At 40.9% G+C, this 20248-nt stretch overlaps 1 protein-coding gene and 1 long non-coding RNA gene across 5 annotated transcripts in view; both read right to left on the reverse strand.

Moving 5' to 3' along the window:
- The window catches only part of LOC121683928 (gastrula zinc finger protein XlCGF57.1-like), a 59874-nt gene extending 40400 nt beyond the window's left edge, over window positions 1-19474 (reverse strand). For 2 of the 4 annotated variants that reach the window (XM_042063819.1, XM_042063818.1), the window contains exon 1: window positions 19141-19456. In XM_042063819.1, the coding sequence (XP_041919753.1) occupies window positions 19141-19308 (168 nt within the window). In that variant the 5' untranslated portion in view covers window positions 19309-19456. Of the gene's footprint in view, window positions 1-19140 lie in introns of all 4 variants that reach the window. The other 2 variants (XM_042063822.1, XM_042063820.1) reach the window with 2 other exon arrangements.
- On the reverse strand, window positions 12938-15678 carry LOC121683934. Its single transcript, XR_006022955.1, has 5 exons — window positions 14965-15678; window positions 14074-14207; window positions 13584-13720; window positions 13224-13274; window positions 12938-13071 (listed from the first exon to the last, which is right to left on the reverse strand). It is a non-coding gene; the product is annotated as an uncharacterized LOC121683934 (long non-coding RNA).
- Window positions 19475-20248: the final 774 nt, after the last annotated feature.

A 20248-nucleotide genomic window follows, 5' to 3' on the forward strand; every position in this document is an offset into this window, starting at 1 on the left:
AGGTTTTGTCGTTAAGGTAGCTCTTTAAGATTTAGGATGGTGATATCCCTTGGGAAATTTCATATATTAACAACCTTATTGCCCTATGGGCCCACATCATAAAAACATAGGAAATACTTCATATATACACTACCGGTCAAAAGTTTGAGGTCACTAAGTAGGGGTGGCACAGTTCATAAAAAAAAGCTGAACCGTTCGATTCGCTTCGACACTGCATTTCGGTCGTCGCTTTTACCTTACCATTACCTTACACATGCCAATTATGTATCCACCAGCTGCCTGCCTGCAGTCTACTTCCAAAACTCCAAAGCTGCTTGCTGTCAGATTTGGTTCCGAGGGCACAAGTTCAGTGTATCAACAACACTCAATAACAGTTTGTGTGATGTGTTAATCAATTAAATTCCCAACAATTTCACAACAGCTAGTTCTGGAGTAGGCCATTCAACTAGCCTGCTTGCTTACAACGAGACTCAGGCTGCGCAGTCGGCACCCGCTTCCTTATATGGGTTTTGGGTTGCCAGGTTTTAGCCTATGACAAAACGGTTGAAATTGAAACTTGATTGTGTATGTGTACATGTGTATTTCATACACAATCTGGCAACCTGGGAGATGTCAGACTAATAGAAAAAATTCATGGATCAATGATTTTAAAATGAAGTTTGATGGCCATGCAAATTACGGTTTTTACGAGTTTTCCGGAAGAAATAACAAAATGGGAGGGTGCTGGGAGATGACCTTGAAATACGGGAGAACCCGGGAAAAACGGGAGTGTTGACAGGTATGGCGTAATGTAGCCATACCTCAGACAGTTTTTTCATTTTCGCGTGAAAGTGGATGTGTGGAGTGGACGTGTAGAAATGGCAAGTGGGAGAGATAACATAGGCAGCCCGGAGTTGGTGGATGTGCCAGCATCGCATAAGTCTGGTGTGTGGTACCTATGATGACGGCAGAAAGAAAATGGTAGATAGAACTGCGACTGTGTGCAAGCATTGTGCAACATTCCTTATGCTAGTGCAGGCTCGGAGTGGCTTATCAGGAGCTTCGGAAGGATGGGCCGGTCTGAATATTGTGAGCTTAAATATATTGTTTCTGAAGTTTATTTGCTGTGGCCTCACGGCACTTCAGTAGCTTAGGCTGTGTGGTCGCAGCCCCATACTCACAGTTTCCCAAATATTAACAAAGTAGCACTCACAAAAACTAGCCTGGATGCCAGCCGAACTCAGCCCCACCCACAACATCGGGAAGGTCGGGAAGTTTGGTCTGGACTTGTTCTATTGTGGAGCAATTGTCCGAGTTGTTCGGAGTCATGGTTCGGACCAGAACTCTTGAACGGTTTTGTTCAGAGCTGAAAATCTGTGTTTGACAGAGGACAGATGTAGGTTTCTAGTGAAAAAATATTAGCTTTCAGTATGGTACGATGTATTTCTAAGTAGGGATGGTCATAATTAATCGACGATCGATAGTTGATCATTAAGAATTTCGTCGATCACGTTAATTTGTTGTCGATTAAACTAATACAGGTTGTGTTACATAGTGTGTCTTGAAGCAATGAAATGAATTTCAGCAATTAAACGTTATAGGCTACCACCCGGGGACAATATTTGACGCTATAGCCTAGGCTACTCAGTTACCGACGAGATTCCGTTTTGATTTATGAAGAGTTCACGGTGAGGTGTGGCGTGGGACCATTTTATTGTTTATAAAACGATAGCGTTAGTTCACTGCGATGTAATAATTGCCAACCAGAAGGGCTATCAGTGCACGAGCAATAGAAGACATTGTTTAACTCAATGAAATAAGAGCTCTTCTTAATATTTTATATTGTTGGTTGGTTAAATACCTTGTTGTCAACGAAAAGTCGTTGTCCTACACCATGGGTCTCCAACACGTCGCTCTCAAGCTCAGTCGCTTGCCGTCCCCTTCTGAGCTTGTCAGAGGCTGAAGCAGTAGCCTAGGCCTAGGCTACTGGTAGGCTAGGCTACTACATTTGAACACAATTGTTGCCGCGACTGGAGGCATTCAAGCCTATGAATTGAATAAAGTAGGCCTGAGTCATGCAATTCAAACTCAATTTAGGCTACTTGGCTATGCAATAAGATTTCCATTACAGCACAGCGCACGTTTTGAATGAATGAAAGCGGCTGCCTTGCTCTCGCAATAAACAGCGGGTGAAAATCCCGACTCTTTCAACTACATGAAATGTAGGCTAATAGTGAGCCATCATGCCCCCCAGATTTCAATGTTCATCAGTCCCAACATTGAGCAAAATAATCACTGTTCAAAAGTAAATTAAATCCCAAACCAAACGGAAAATCTTCTGCATGCTTTTGATAGTGGTATGCGCTCCAAACGAAACTTAGAAATAAAGGCCTGCCGATACACCTGCCCCAAATAAAGCCCTGTGCTTTGCGCAGTCTAAGTATTAACATGATTCTTTTGGAACAAACAAGGGTTTCTGTTTAATCTGAACGCCAGCTCGCATTCCGCTGCTTTAGAGCACCGCAGCGCTTTCTTCAAGTTTAGCCTAACTGAACGTCCAGTTTAACTACCACAAGTTATTCTTCTTGTGATAAAGATCTCATCGAGGAAAAACACGCTGTATTTTCATTGTATTTTCATTGCATTAATCGACTATCGATTAATATTAATGATTAATCGATAGTCGATCGTTAATTCTCCCGACGATCGACTAAGAAAATTTAATCGAATGCCCATCCCTATTTCTAAGAGACATTTAAATAACATGCGTTTCATTCTTCAAGTATATACCGCAGTCACGTGACACCTACCATGGGTCTGAGCTCATCACAGTCATCACCGCAAAAAATTTTTTAAAAATCTGTGAAACATTTGGGGGCTTCGACTTCATGTAGCCACCTGCAGAGGTCTTAAGATGACTGCATAACGTGATTATTTCTGAGATTCTGATACATTTTCAACCATGACATATGCACAATTCCGGGTTGAAAACATATCAGAATCTCAGAAATAATCAAGTTACATGAAGTCAAATCCCCCTGCACGTGTGCACGTAGTGTGTAATGTCGTGATGTGTAATGTGATGAACCATCTTATGACATCAAGGTTTTCAAAACAAAACTTCAAAACTTATCAAAAGATGAAGCAAACCCAACCTTTCACGTTTGTGTTGGGGAGCATAATGTTCCAACATTCCATTTGTTTACTATGCGAGAGTAGGGGAGAACTGGCACAAATGTAACACTTTTCTATTCTCTCCGTTCAAACTCGAGACGTTAACTAAGACGTTAGACTTCAAAGCTGTGAAAAATTTGGCCAGAAAGGAGTCAAACATGTATGTTTACTCCATAAAAGTTGAAACAGAATTAAAAAATATGTTCTAGCTTGTTAAGAATTGAACTTAAAGGGAAACTTGGCAGGATTTCCCCCTCTGCTGGAGAAATTGTGCATTATGCCATTTCAAACTGTGGGAAAAGGTAACGATAACATGGATTTGTTTACAAGCTAGCGAACGGTTAGCATAAGTTTGGCAGAACTATGTGAATTTTACAAGGTAAGAAACACGATTTAAAACGAGTTTCTTGTTTCTCTTTCCGGGACTGTGTACTCAATGTTGCAAGGTTGGTTTTCCGCCTGGGGACGCTAGCATAGACAGGCACAGTCTATGGGCGCAGCGGGGAAAGTCACCATTTTCACCGGAACACGTCATTTAACCATCCTAATTATTTCTAAACGGGTTTATTACGTTGAAATAGTTGCCAAGTTCCCCTTTAAAAGCAACATGTAGCCTAGGTCCTACATTTGTTACAACCTGATGCAGACATTGAAACGTGCTGTAGCCTACCGTTGTAACAGTATCATTAACTGCCATGAATGTAGCCCAACAGTTATAAAATCGTGATAGCCTTGTTGATAAACTGCTTATTTCTTTCATGTCTGAAGCATTTGATCCAGTGATTTTTGAAGTTGCTGCGGCTGTCTAAAGTTTAATTGGCTGTGATGGCAGCACAAAATGCATAATCCATAATAATCCATAATAACTCGCCTAGGTCCTACATTTGTTACAACCTGATGCAGCCATGAAAACGTGCCGTAGCCTACCGTTGTAACAGTATCATTAAGTGCCACGAATGTAGCCCAACAGTTATAAAATCGTGATAAACTGCTTATTTCTTTCATGTCTGAAGCATTTGGTCCAGTGATCTTTGAAGTTGCTGTGGCTGTCTAAAGTTTTATTGGCTGTGATGAGCACAAAATGCATAATCCATAATAACTCTCAATCAGATTTATTTTTTTTTGTTTGGGGGGGGGGGGGGGTTTAAAGCGGTATACCGTGAAATGTTGCTAAATCTTGCAATTTCTTGCTTTCCAAGGTTCTGCGGTAACAGTGTTTCCTCTACGTTCATTTTAGCATGGCGGCCCGCCACGACAAAATGAATACCACCACAATATCAGAATCAGGGTAGACACACAAAGTTGTGATTGCTTTTTAAATAATCCTGCCGACATGTCCTCCCCCGCTGGCGTAGATTCTACGCTGGCGTAGAAATGTAGCCTATTTAAAACATAAACTTTCTTCTCAATGTTTCCTCTTCATTTAGTGGTGCCTCTGCTTCAGAATTAGGGCAGACGCATAATATTGTCCGAACGCATAGTAGGCCAAATGTCCTCTGCTGGCTATAGAAAACTGCAGTTTAACAATAAACAGCAATGTTAATCCAAGGTACCTGTCTAGTTATATTCCATAAATATATTGGTTTTTTAGACGTTAGTGGCATGCGCTATCAAGAGCATCAAGAGTTTGTCAACATCGCAAAAACTATCATTTTCGCACAACTTGGTGGAAAGGTGTAGCACAGGCTAAGGAAAACCCATTAATTTCTGGAGCTGATCGTATTGAAAGTATGTCCCATATCGTAGCCTATTAGCTTGCTCGCAACAGCAAAAATGAAACATGGAGAGTGGATGTCTCCGCGGAGACATCGTTACATTAGATGCGCACTCAATCGCGATTCGACATAGGAAAAAAGCAACGACTGGTAACGAAGGTAAATGGGATTAAAGCAATTTTGCAAATGTGGGGACGGCACAAAAAATGGCCAAAAACATTTTGTATGCACTTGCGGTGATAGCCTAGTAATGTGAATCGCGGACTATGGCCAAAGAAAGTAAAGGAGATTTGCACCAAATAAAGTAGGGCCCTATGATTTCCGCGATGCGATCCATTGATTGGCATGACATTTAAGCCTTTTCCTAATATAAGCCTTGGTATGTTATAGCCTAGGTTAGGTTGGATTAGGTTTACTGATTAAGAGTAGACCTATAACTTTCATTCATTCAGAAGGCCTATGTTGGTGGTTGCTTATAATCAAATGTCTATGTGTTGACTTTTATGCATACCAGAGCTGTGGTGTCAAATAAAATATATTTGTCTTCTTTTACATGATGCCATCTTATAAGACTTTGAATGCTGACACAAAACAGTAAACTACTTTATTGTTTGGCCCAAATATCCCATTGTAAAAGGAAATAGGCACTTCACTTCCCTAGTTTGATTTTCCTCTTGGTCTCCTAGCAGACAAAATAATCTTCGAGACCTCTTACACTCCCTTAACCATATTCTTATCAATATAACACTGATATATATATTTTTTCACGACACCAAGCAAAAAGTATCTGTAGTGTCACATTATGACCAATAGATGTCACCGTGGTTTAAGCTTTGAAGCTGTATGTACGAAGAACACTAGAACAGCCAGCCTGTCAGCCACGGATGTACTTGCAGTGAATAAACCAATGGCAGAGAGAACACACTATAAGTAGATATTTATAGGAACAATATGTAAGATTGTGGCCAAAACTGGCACTGCAATTACTTTCAAATTACTGTAAAGCGGTGTATCCCCTCCCCCCTGACTCGAGGTTGCCAACCCGGATGCCGAAACACTTGTAAGCGCCTGTAAAAGCTGACGATTTAATAATCTTTTCTGTACTCCATGTACCAGAATGCTTTGTAATTTACTTGCTTCTGTGATTTACGACATTCTGTATGGGAACCAATCAAATGTTTTTATTTGTTTTGCTTTTATTTGAATTGTATAAGCAGGCAATGATTATTTGTTATTTGTTTATGCCCGCGAAATCACGGGGAATGTGAACATTCCATCTCCTCAGAAAGGAGAAGGCTCGTGTGTCCGTGCTTAGAGTGTACAGAGAGAAGGTGCTGTCGGTGTTAGCTGGTTTTGGGGAGTCCATTGAACGGTTGTTCATAGGCCCTCAACGCCTTAGGTGATCTCCTGTGGTGGAGAGGGAATCTATATTTTATTCCGGTGCTGAGCCCACCGGCGGACCGACCCTTTGAGAGGGACGCGATTGTTTTGCCTCCACTGCTGGACCCAGCGGAGCCACCCAACGCCTGTTATCTCCTGCTGCTCTTCGTCGACGACAGACTCGATTGTGTTCCGGTGCTGGGCCCACCGGAGCAATTCAGAGGACAACGAGTTTGCACTCCGGTGCTGAGCCCACAGGAGGACCCACCGCGCTGCTGCCGCAGTTGGCAGGCTGACCATCAACGTTCGTCACCGGCGTTCTAGCTACTTCGCTAGCCGCAAGGCACAGGCTTGTCTGCCATTTTCTGGCCTGCACGGAGTCTGTGTGACCGATCGGTTCTGAGTAGAGTGAACTTACACTTACACTGACACACACACACACACTGGGTTTTCGCCTCGAGCGACCGGGGAATCGGACGTTCATCACAGTGGTTGCTGCCCTGCCTTCTGCTCAAGGAGCTGGCATTCTGTGCACCAACGAGCTCCAACGGCAAGCGCTTGGGGGTTATTTTATTATATATGATTAATTTGAGTTGTGTATTCTATTGTCTTTCATACCGGTAACTGTTTAGCTTAAGCTAACTGTGTTGGCTAACCATTAGCATTGTGGGGCAGCCGTGGCCTACTGGTTAGCGCTTCGGACTTGTAACCGGAGGGTTGCCGGTTCGAACCCCGACCAGTAGGCCATGGCTGAAGTGCCCTTGAGCAAGATACCTAACCCCTCACTGCTCCCCGAGCGCCGCTGTTGTTGCAGGCAGCTCACTGCGCCAGGATTAGTATGTGCTTCACCTCATTGTGTGCAGTGTGTTTCACTAATTCACGGATTGGGATAAATGCCGAGACCAAATTTCCCTCACGGGATCAAAAGAGTGTGTAATATATATATATATATATATACACACATACACACACTATACTATACTAGCTAACTTCTGTTAACCTTAACGTTAGGTTTTACCCTGTTCCCCTTGAGTGAATTGTTCGCTCGCTGACATTTTGTCAGCTTTTGGTTTGTCACTTTACGTGGCTATTATTATTAAATAAATGTAGTATTGTTATATTTCATTATACTTCGGGTGTATTGACAATTCCTTTTTGTAACTGCATTCACCACTAGTGCAATTACCCATTCATTGTTCTGTAGGAATACATTATACACGAACTATAAGTGTTGTATTTTTACAGTGGAGGCACCGCACTGTTTTTATTGTCTTTAATTATTAGCCTACTGTGGTATTCAGGAATTGTCAGCCAACTCGCCATTCAACCGCTGAGACCTCAGGATCCTCCTTGTTTGCGCCATTGTTTTATGTATTGTAACTAGTGCCTGTGCACACCCGTTAAGAAGGGGTTATACACTACTGACTTCGTGATTAGTACATAGGTGGAGGGTGGCGCATCAGGCCAAAACACAACATCAACATCAGTTGAGGGCTACAACTTCACTTTTTAAATGACAATATCCTGGCCGTTCTGCTGTTGTCAGTGATATAAGTATTTGAAATGAACATGATTTCTTAATGTCTATTGAAATAGATTTCTTACATACGGTTCCATTAAATATTTAGACTATTATGTAGATCAGGGGTCCCAACCTTATATGTACCATGGACTGGACCGGTTTGATTCCCATTTTTTTTCACGGACCGGCGGGGGGGGGGGGGTCCATGTTCCATATGTGTTGTGCATGCATTACTTGAAAAGAACTAGCTCCTTTATGTATAAACAGTGAAGGTAACATACTCTTAAAAATGTGAAAAACTTGAACTTGAAGAAGTGAAAATTGAACAATATGAACTATGAAAATTGAACAACTTGAAGCTACATCTATCAAGTGTGAACATACACAACAAAATATGGGAACAAAACATCGGAACTAAACGTGCATTACGAATATAATCAGTGGGAGCCCTGTGCTTGTTTCCCTGCAACAAGAAGGTTCCATCTGGGGGTGATGGAAGACAGTGACACCCTCAGTGTGTTTGAAATGTCCAGTCGATTGCACAATTTGGTCTTAGTTGCAGTCATTGCCGAAAACCCGGCTTTCCTCAAACACACTCTTAAGACCACAGTCATTTGCAATTTCGATCAACTGCTCTTCCTCCTGCGCTGACAAGTTAGGACTATTCGGGATATTGACAAATGGGTTGCGGACCCACTCATTGGTTTGCCGTGAATCTTTGGAGGATGGGAAGTAACGCTCAAACTCATTTGAAAGCGCAAGAAACAAGGTGATCGCGCACCAGCTGCAAGAGAAAGGGCCCTGCCTCAGTCTCTCCCACTACTGTTTGGAAAATCTCAAATACACCCCGGTCCACTCGTCGTCCCCACAAATCAAGCTTGGCTTTAAATGCAGCGACTTTATCTGCAAGTTAAGTGACAGGTTGAGGTCATTAAGCAACCCGAATATGTCACACAGGTAAGCAAGTTGACACCCAGGCCTAATCACTAAAATGTGCAGCTAACGGTGACTTTTTTTCTGTAAGAAATCTCTGCAGCGGCTCTCTCAACTCAAAGACTCTGGCCAGTGACCTGCCCCTTGACAGCCATCTGACCTCTGTGTGCAAGAGAAGGCATTTGTGCTCTGCATCCATTTCTTCACAGAGCTGCTCAAATAAGCGAGAGTTGAGTATGTGTGCTTTAATTTGGTTGATTTTGTTTAACTACATCATTTAATACCCCATTCAACTCAGGCGACTGTTTTCGGCTAGCCAGCATTTCCCTATGAATGACACAGTGTGTGGGCTCGCAGTCAGGTGCAACGTCTCTAACCCTTGCAGTGAAACCGGACAGCCGTCCGGTCATGGCTGCAGCCCCATCAGTGCATACGCCAATACAAAAAGACCAGTCTAATTTTCCAGACACATAACCATCCAAAGCCCGGAATAGTTCTGCAGCAATAGTAAAGGGCTTCTTAGATTTAGCAATCCAACTAGTCACTAAGTATGAGGCTTTTAGCGCAGCCACGTTCACCGATGTGGTTGCTTTAAGGACTATTTTTTGTCCTTCTTGCTCGCGTTTCTTACGCTCAAAGAACTCAAGGGGTTTGTCTTTAAGTGTAGGACGCTTGGACTCTAGATGTCGAATTAGCTTTGATGGTTTCATTGCTTCGTTTGACAACTTATCGCCACACATAAAGGATTTGGTGCATGCGAGTCACCGGTCTCTGCGAAACCATATTTTAAATATGACGTCATATTTCCTATTGAATGACCCCTTCTTTTTCTTTGAGGTATCTGGCTCACTACCATCGTCAGTGGGTCTTTCCCCCCCCCTACCCCTTCCAAAGAAATGCTCTAAAGATGCTTGTTTTTTGTTGCTCATTCTAGCAGTTTAGCTAACTTCGTGTGACACTACCGTTCGCCAAGAACTGATCAAGTGAAGTGAGCTGACCTGAGGCTGCGCAGCGCTGAAGGGAATATGTAAAGTGTTGAAGGCGGGACAGACAGACATAAAAAAATAGACCTTGCAAAATGCAAACATGCGTGCAATCAAACAACTGCATATAGGCCTATGCCATGTAAAAACGTGACATTATTGTGAATTAAATTGAGTTTATTTAGTTTGCATGCATTTTTTTTCAACTCATGTGGTAGGCTACAGCCCGGTTAGGAATGTCCCGCGGCCCGGTGGTTGGGGACCGCTGGCCTAGACTGTGCTGAAAATATATAGCATGTGTAAATGGCACTTACCATGACCAGGATAAATGCTTACTAAAGGTAGTGAGAATGGCCAAAAATAGAGTAGGGCTCCTAGGGCTAAATAAAAATTATTTATTTCCGTAAGGCACACACCACATATTTTTCACATTTGCTCAGCCACAGAGAAACCCTCCACCATGGCAATGATAAGTCATATTACGATAAGTCGACGAGTATGAATGAACAGGTATGATAAGCGACGAGTACGAATGAACAGGTATGATAAGGGATCAGATTCCAAAAATAATTCCGTGGAAATGCATCCATGCGCCAGATTTCGGAGTGCAGGGGACAAGCCGAGATGAGCTATGAGACAAAAGTTCCCACTCTGTGTCATGTTTCAACACACTTTAAGTAAATATCACACCGAACTTCTCCTTTAAAATAAGGGAGCGATGCCGTGGTCGTGTCTGCAGCATAGACTGTAAAAAGTATGGACAAAGTGTCCATCAGCAAGAAAAGAAAAATGGTATGTATTGAAGCATCTTAAAAACTATTTTTTCGAATAAAAAGTTGTAGATGCAAAAATAGTTTTAGGTGAGAAAAGTGACACGGAAAGTTGGCTACTTGGCCATTGAAATACATGGGGATGGGAGGAGTTAGGCATTGTACTGCAGCCAGCCACCAGGGGGCTCACTGTCCAGTTCTATACAGTCTATGATTTAGACCCTTTGTTATGACACTTGCAATTCAGCTCTGATGCACCCTACTTCTATCAATGGTCCTTGAGATGCTTCTACAACTTAATTAGAAGGACAAACATCAGTGCAGCACTCCACTAATCAGGCCTTTATGGTAGAGTGGACAGATGGAAGCCATGGAAGCTTCTTGCCAGGAGTTTGCCAAAAAGCACCTGAACGACTCATACCATGAGAAGTAAAATCATCTAGTCTGATGAAACAAAGACTGAACTATTTGGCCACAATTCCCAACACTGTGTGGAACAAACCAGGCACTAAGCTGCACTGATGTTTATCCTTCTTTATGCTTCTCTCATCCTCTCAAAGGAACTACCAAAACCGTGTGACTACCAAAAAATTGTGTGATTAAAAGTTTGAAGAGCTCCAGGGTTGGCTGTATTTGTCCAAAGTGTTCACAAAAGGACTTGAATGGAAGCTCAGATTGTCCTCTTTAAAATTATACCAATCAAATATGCCTTAACCAAAGGCCAATAGCAAGATAGGCACCTACGTCAAAAAATTGTTTTTTTCAATGGGGGAGGGTAACTTTAACAGCTGATAACACTCATTTAGCTGTGACTCCAGAAGGGTTATCATACAAAAATGTTAACTACAGACATGTATCCAGAGCTGGACAGTAACGGAGTACATTTACTTGAGTACAGTACTTGAGTACAATTTTTTACTTTACTTTACTGTACTTTACTCGAGTATAATTTTTGGGGAGTACTCATGACTTTACTCAAGTACATTTGAGAGGCAAATATTGTACTCTTTACTCCACTACATTTCTATCTATAACCGTGAGTACCCGTTACTTCTTCTAAAAAAAAGAAAAATCTCGGAAACCCTCAATTTGTTGTTTCCCTCTCAAACGGGATTGGACTGTGCAGGTGCCACTGATTGGGACAGCCCATCAGCAATCACCTTCAGCTTTCCGCCAATGGCCGCCATGGTCAGATTTAGATAAGAGATGAAACCATGGACGAAACAATGGATGAAGACGCAGCAGGTCCATCCCGGGAATGTGCCAACCTGTGGCCACACCTCGCCAGACTACAAGTTAATGATAGTTTTAGCTTCAAGTGTTTCAATTACAAAATAGTATTTTGTATTTGAAATACGTATTTTAAATACATGTATTAGAAATACTGCCTATCCCTGGCAACATGGTAAAAAGATGAAAATGACTTGATTAGGGCCCGAGCACCGACTGCACCGAGAGGTGCGAAGCCCTATTGTTTTTGAAAGGATTATTATTATTATTATTAGTTCACCTTTTTGCTATTTTTGAGGTGGTTAGCATGGATGAAAAGTCTTGGAATTTGGCACACACATCTGGTATCACAATGGCTACACAGGCATAAAGGCTTGGCCCCGGGACTCAGTAGCACCCCCTTAGGTGATTGATCCAGTGGTTGGCACATACTTTCAGCTAGACACACCAAATTTGGTAGGTGTGTGTATCTCCAAGATGAACAACTTTCGTATGTACAATGCATTAGCCATGCCCAACAGGAAGTGAGGTATTTGGGATTTTGTGCGGACTAAAATGTGATTGTGATTTGTGAGGGTGAATTGTGATGCCAAAAGAGGTGCTTCCCATCGGTGAAAAAGCATGAAATTTGGCACACATGTCAAGAGGTACCATGAACACACAGGGGAAAAGCCTTGGCACTGGGCGTTGCCCAGGAACTCCATAGCGCCCCCTTATGTCACTGTGACTTGTGGTTGGCATATAGTTTTAGATACATACACCAAATTTGGTGGGTGTATGTAACTCCCAAAAACAAACAACTTTTGTATTAACATGCCATTAGCCACGCCCACAGGAAGTGAGGTAATTGAGATTTTGTGCGTTGTGGACATGATCAATTTTAACGTACTCCTCCTAGACGCCCATACAGAAAAATAATATATTCACAAATATAAATATATTTATATCTATGTGAAATACATATATTTCCATGTATGCATCAATATATTTCAAAATATAAGTAAATATTCAATATTGGCCACTTTCTTATATTTTATGCATATAATTAAATATATTTAAATATATGGCAGTAAGAAGCATGATCACATGACCCTTGATGAAGATTCTGATCACATGATCTATATATTTCAGACATATATTTATCTAATATGGTTTGATATTTTCCACATTGATCATTAAATATTTCACTTGTGTTTACTTAAAATTAACCATAGTATCAGTATAAAGAGGAAGAAACACACAACACTTCTGTTATCTTTTATTCTATTTTATTGAAAATCTTGTTGTTTTTGTTATGGAACCTCAGTTCTGTCACTTTGGCATTTATTGCCTGGCCCAGCAATCTGGAGTGAGTGTCTAGCCTGGGAACTGCTTCAGGGTGGCCTCTGAATAAGACAGAACATATACAAATAGAACATGCAAAATATTAGTGACACAAATACAGATGCTAAAGTGCAGAAACACTGTTGTGTCATCACGATAATTGGAGATTACAAAGTGAGTTGGAGAGAAAGACATACAAATAAAATAAACTCACCAATTATCGTCTTAGTCCTCTCAGGGTCCAGGCATTCCCTCTAAGTGCCTCCTAAAAAATAGCACAATCAATTAGGACCTCAAATAGTTACAGTTTACTAACACAGAAAAGATCTATGAAGGTGAGGCGAAAATGGGAAGCAGTCCACACAGACAGCCTAACACTTTTAAATGAGACAACACAACTAATATATCATATAAACAGAAGAGAGAAGCACACAGATATACACTGAAAGGAAGAGTTAGTTTCATCCTCAAATTTTTACTAAACTTGTACAACCAAGAAGCTGCTATTTCATTAAAGTTAAACATGTACATTTTAATGTAAAAGTTCACATCTGTATGAAAACACTCTACAAACCTTGTTGAATAAAAGCCTTCAGACTCACAACCTCCTCTTGGAGAGCCATTATCGCCACCTCTTCTGTAGGTGGTTGTCAGTTCTTGGTTATCTCCCACAGCTCACACTCAGAGAGCTCTACCAGCCTTCTCTGAAACCTGCAAGTGAACAGAATATACAGCATGAAAGAGTGGCGTTGGTAAAGGGTATACTCGCGTAATATGTAATGTCCTGGGATATTCCCACTCATGAAGTGTCTCCCATCCGAGACTGCTATCTGAGACTGTAGGGAAGCTGTACCAACCATCATAGAAAGATATGGTTGGAAAGGTATATTTTCAGTTCACTTTGTGTCCCCAGTAGCTTGAAGCTAATTTCTTGTCATTCAAAAGATCAAAACTACTCAAACAAATGTATAAATTCTCAGAAACAAAAGGTTATGTTCTGCATTCGAAAAATAGACCTTTAACAAAAAAGTTATATTCATAAATAAACATTAATTTTTGATTACCTTTGGTCTATGTGATGATGAAGCATCAACATTTGTCAGTGAAGCATACTATGGGTTGGGCTTGGGTCGTCTTGGTCTCAGGTCTTCGGGTCCATCCTCCGGTGTCCTTGATGTAGCTTTCGAGTGTTGCCTCTCTAAAATGTAAAAAAAAGGGGTGTCAGTGCTCTAATGCACTACATGACCATACATGGTCCTTTTCAATACAATTCAACTTTTACATTTTCATAATTTAGCATGGGTGTGAATGGTTTTGCAAGAATGTCAGTGCACAAAGCATGACAAAGTAGTTTGATAGTGCACAAAAAAAAACCACATTACTTGCAATACCATTTCCATGAAATTAAGCACAGTACTTGTGTCTTCAATTTCTACACGTCCACTCTAATACTCTCCAGCACATAACATTACCACATTACATCCTATCTAAAAAAAAAAAAGCTAATGTTAGCTCTAAGTGTTGTCCATGATGCAACAATAGCAGCTAGCTAGCTAAACCACAGTGCATAGAATGTCTACACCTTAGGCTAGTAATGTTAACCGTTACATTTTCTGTCTTGCATGACAAATCATAAGATAGCTTCTATCTATGCCTATCAATCTACATGCCAGAGGCAAATATACTACCAAATATGGCAGGGAGACAGGTTAAATTGGTCATTACAAGTCGTTTTCATTAATTGTCCAAACGTTTCTCAGCGAATTTATTTTTCAAACCCCTTTCAGGTGTAAAAAAATAAAGCTAGCGCTGGCTAATTTATGCTAACGTTAATGTTACAGAAAGTAGCAAAGGTTAGCTTCCAGCTTCCACCAATAATACCATTTTTAATTCGGACATTAACTTCTGCAAATGTTATATGAAAGCAATTTAGCATACAATGAAGATCTACTTACCAGCAATTTTGACCACCATGGCCTCGAAAACCGGCCAACTACCTCTTGGCTGCCTTCCTCCCCTCCACCACATAGTTGATAGTAAGATGTTGTCCCATAACTTTATGAGCCGTTGAAAAAGTCTTCCTCATTAACGTTAGGTTTACTAATGCAGTCAGTCGGCAAAATGCTGGTTTTGCCCTCATACTCCCCGCCAATCCACTTAACCAGAGCAAACGTTTTACATTTGGACTAGTAGTAGCTGTTAGTTATGCTTATGTAGAACTAGTGAAAAAGCTGCAAACATTTTAACAGTTATTCCAACGACCTTAGAGTACGTTGGTAGTGACGTATTTTGAAGTTAGCCTTTTTTGTAAACCCCACCAGAGAATGTCTAATAAGGGACGGGCTCTGACCCCACCCATCACTGCCTGAGTGCAAATAAGTTAATTGAATATATTCACCATATATGTTCATGTAAAATATCCACATATATGTTACATTGCTGGGTCCCACATATACTTGCATATATACATTTTTGTACTATATATGTATTAAATATATTGTAGCCATCTGTTTAAATACAAGCTGGATGTAGCTGCATATATATGTGAATATATTTTTTCCCTTGATTTTTCTGTATGGGCGGTTGATCCGATTCATGTCAAAGTTGGTATACATGATGCCGAGATGTTCCTGATTATAAATTGTGAAGTTTTGTTGTAATTTGACGAAATGGCGAAATTATTAATTTTAATACCCTTCCACATAAACAATAAATGTGTCATAACTCACCATGCAAGGCTTGAAATGTTTTATATTTCACAGGTCATTGAAGACCATGTTAATGATAATATTCACATGCCGATAATGCATGTTTGGCATAGCGCCACCAACTGGCAACAGAAAGAATGACAATTACATTGATATCACATGATCAATTTTAACATACTGCTCCTAGACAGTTTGTCAGATTCATATGAAATTTGGCAAACATTATGCCAAGATGTCGCTGATGTTAAATTGTGAAGGGATTTTTGATATGTTATATATTTTATATGATTTTAATATCTCACTACATAAAGAGGAAATGTGTCATAAATCACAGTGCATTGAATGAATGGTCTGAAACTTCTCAGGTTAATAGATATCATGATTATGATGATGTCCAGACACCCAATGGGCCCGCCTGGCATAGCGCCACCACCTGGCCAAGCAGGAAATGTGCCAGAAATGGACAATGCCTTAAGTGATTGATCTGAAACTTTATAAAATATTGGATATCATTATTGTGATGATATTCACATGCATAATTCACAGGCCTAGCATAGCGCCACCATCTGGCCAAGCCGGAAATGTGCCAGAAATGCTCTATGCTTTGAATAAATGGTCTGAAACTTCTCAGGTTAATAGATATTATGATTATGATGATATCCAGACACCCAATGGGCCTGCCTGGCATAGCGCCACCACCTGGTCAAGCAGGAAATGTGCCAGAAATGGACAATGTGATTGATCTGAAAGTTTACACAAATTTTGGATATCATTATTGTGATGATATTCACATGTCTAATTTCCATGTCTAACATAGCGCCACCATCTGGCCAACCAAAAAGTGTATCAGAAATGTTCTTTGCTTAAAATGAATGGGCTGACATTTCTCAGGTTAATATATATTATGATTATGATGACACCCAATGGGCCTGCCTTGCATTGCGCCCCCACCTGGCCAAGCAGGTACATGTGGCAGAAAATAAAATACAAAAACAAATAGCACACGCAACAAATATGTACATTTCACAAATGCACCACGTCAGTGCTTTGTTGGATTCCGACATGTCACGGGTTGCGGCCTGCAGGTGCTCGGGCCCGCCATTGCCGCTTGCGGCTATATTTTTACTTTCAATTTCTTTTACATTCTCCAAGGTATTAACATTAACATCTTTCATAACTCCATGTAGGTTGTTTCCGTAAATGTAAGCACTGTGGCAATATTTAGAAAATGTAGGCTACTCTTGTACTCTTGATACTCAAGTACTTTTAAAAACAAGTACTTTTACTTAAGTAGACATCTGACTGTTGTACTTTTACTTGTATTTGAGTAAAATTTAGCAAAGGGTATCTGTACTTTTACTCAAGTAATGAAGCCGTGTACTCTGTCCGCCTCTGCATGTATCTTTTCAAAAAGTATAATAAGCAACCTTTGCCACCGGAGTGATACCGACATCTCATCTGGCCCATGGACTACATCACTAGCATAGGCCTAGTCATAATCGTGGTTACCGCAGTTACCGTGGCTGAAACGCCCCCATGGGTAAAGGTGTTCGTTTCGATTGCATGTAGCAGGGCTCTACACTAACATTTTTTTTCAGGAGCACTTGTACGCCCAAGTTAAAAAAATTAGGAGCACAGACAAAAATTTGGGCGCACAGTCAGTTCTGTACTTAACTTACACATAATCTAACATTATACTGCAGCTAACAGTTAAAACATGCCAGTGCACCAATTGCGAATATTAAGAATGACTGACAACATTTAGGCTACAGGAAACAGGATTTTAAAGATCAGTGCCTACTTTATTTTCAGTCTGTTCTATTATCCTACATTTTGTTAATGTAAAATAATATAATACCATATTTGCATTTAGCCTGTATATCAAGTATCCTGCCAAATGTAGGCTAATTTATTTATTTGTGAATCCATCTATAGCTAAATCAAATATGCCCATGGTGACCTATCTGACTGCATACTGCCTAATACTACTACTAAAACAGTACATTTTCTCTTCAACAAAACCCCAACATAGGCTAATCAAGGATATATGTTTTATACTTTTAGTTTTTATTTGAAATATCTGCATTGATGGGGAAAGTAGGCAAACGTTAGGCCTACTTTCGTTTTGCACTTCAGCTTGTATTCGGTGTAAACAAACAAGCATGCGTGGAAGCCTGGAGTTGTAGCGTTCTACCTTTGAATAAAATTGGAGTATTATGGGAGGCTACTTTTGTGCCGGTTCGCTACAGCTATATTTTGCATATTGCAGCCAATACGTCAACTGGGCTAAAAGGCATGTTAGGTTACCTTTCCTTCTCTCACTGCATTCTCAGAATCTCATCCTGTTCCTCCTATATCCAATGAATTCGGTGGATAGAATAACTAATTTCTTCAATCTTTGCATCTTGGCTGGCTAGTCTAACTTTCCGCTTTTTCCTCGCGCTCTTGGATTTGATAGAAGCGACTACTAGCGAGTCACAACGCGAAACTGCTAACGTTGATGGGAGGTGTAGTTTTTATGCTGAATTCGCGGCGTGATTCTATGGTTTGCACCAGTAATGTTTCTCGATGTTGCGGTGTATTTTGTAGACAAACATTGACATGGTTAGAAGTCATTCGCACCTAAATATTTTTTTGCACTCGCACGGCATCATTTTTACTCGCATGTGCGAGTGAAATGGGCGCACTGTAGAGCCCTGTGTAGTCTAATGGAGGTGCACCAGCGTGAGTACAGAGAACACTTTTTAAATATTAAATCTTTTAGCAAACATCAATAAACGGCACAAAAAAGTGTGGACGTTAAATCACTCCTATGATGTATTGCTGCGGAAGAACCACCTAGCATGTTGGGGTGCCCTTATTTCTAGCGACGCCCTGACCTCGTATTTGAACAATCGTGGCTACGGCCTTGAAGTGTTTTCAATGGCCGGACTGTGTAGCGCGCCTTATGCCATAACATACTCATAAGTGTATATATCTATGGTCAAGTATTTATTCAATTTATTCTCACATATATGTGTTTCCTACAATGTCCGTGGGAATAGTAAAAGGGAGGAGTTGAATCCAACACTTAAGTTGGTCACAATTATGTGGCATAAGTTACTAGCCAACTGCAAGAAAAAGGATAACTGTTGATGAAAAAGGATGCCGTTCTTCCAAATGGCTATGACATTGGCTTTTATGGACAAATCGCTATTTAAGTCATCTTTAGGGAATTGCCCGATTAGTGCTAAGGGATATCTCAGCGTAGGATACCCTCCCTAGCAAACCCCTAGGCAACAAGAAACAGCAAATAAAACAACTTTAACCGACAAAACCAAGATTCCCCCAAAGATTCTGGCCTTTGGCTCCTGGGCTATGTTGAGGCGACAGGCGAATCACCGTGACGTTATGAGCCTCGTGAAAAAGTCTCGTGTCACTTACCAAAATAAGGTTATTCGGTGATTTCGCCTTAACATTAACGTTACACGTTTCAGTTTCTGGCGCCTGTAGGGTTCCATTCGAGTGCTCGATTATTTTCTTCATCTCGCTTAACGTGGTCGTGACAACGATTTCCATAATGCATTTGATACCGGAATATAGGTGCAACATATTCCGAAATGTTATCGACTCGATTTGGATGTGGTAACGTTAGTCGTAAATAGTCAACAACAGCCTACTTTTACTTCTGTTCTTCTTCTTCCTCCAGTTGTATAGGCGACGCACGTAGACATAATAGAGTCAAAGATTGTTAAGGCGGAGCAAGATACTTCGTCGTAGTTCATGTCTATGGGCGCGAAATGGGGATCGAATCCTGTCTGCATAAAGAGGCGTGTCGATGACGTATTGACGAGCGTACGTTGCAACCGGCCAACAGCAGCTGCATAAATAACCGGCGCACACCTGATATAAGGTTGATTTTCTCCAGACTGGAATGCTCAAAAATGCTAAAAATGTACCTGAAATGTTCAGAAGGGTTTGAGGATCATGAAAACGTGCCCGAAATTCACATTCCTAACTCTATAGAACCAAGACCTTAGCATATGTGGTGAAATTCTGAGCTATGCCCATAGACTTCAATGGAGCAGTCGCTGCCTCTGCTCTGCATAAAGGGGGATTTTGACCCCCCCCTCGTGCGATCCGGGTTCCCGGAAGTGGCTCCTGATGAAACATCTTGCTCCGCCTTAACAATCTTTGATAGAGTGTCCCAGTGACTTCCGTTTTACTTCCGCTACAAGGGACCCATCTTTCAAAAAAATATGAACGGGAGTTAATGGAGAGATAACAATAGGGAGGGAAAGTAATCTCATCGCCATCTAGTGGTTGCGTTCCTAGAGTTTAGCGGAGTGGATTTTTTTTTTTAGAAAAAATATATCTCGGTGCACATTGGGATCTTAATTTAATGCCTTCCATATATGTTAGGCACTGGGGTCACCTCTATTGTTTCAAGTGGTCATACCTTATTTTTAGGATTAGTTGAATTGTTTTGAGTTTTTGTCGTAACACGGTGATAAGGAACTACAGCTGCATGTGACGTCACATGTTTGGGCGC

The sequence above is a fragment of the Alosa sapidissima genome, chromosome 15, assembly GCF_018492685.1.
Source record: "Alosa sapidissima isolate fAloSap1 chromosome 15, fAloSap1.pri, whole genome shotgun sequence".
Lineage (NCBI taxonomy): Eukaryota > Metazoa > Chordata > Actinopteri > Clupeiformes > Clupeidae > Alosa > Alosa sapidissima.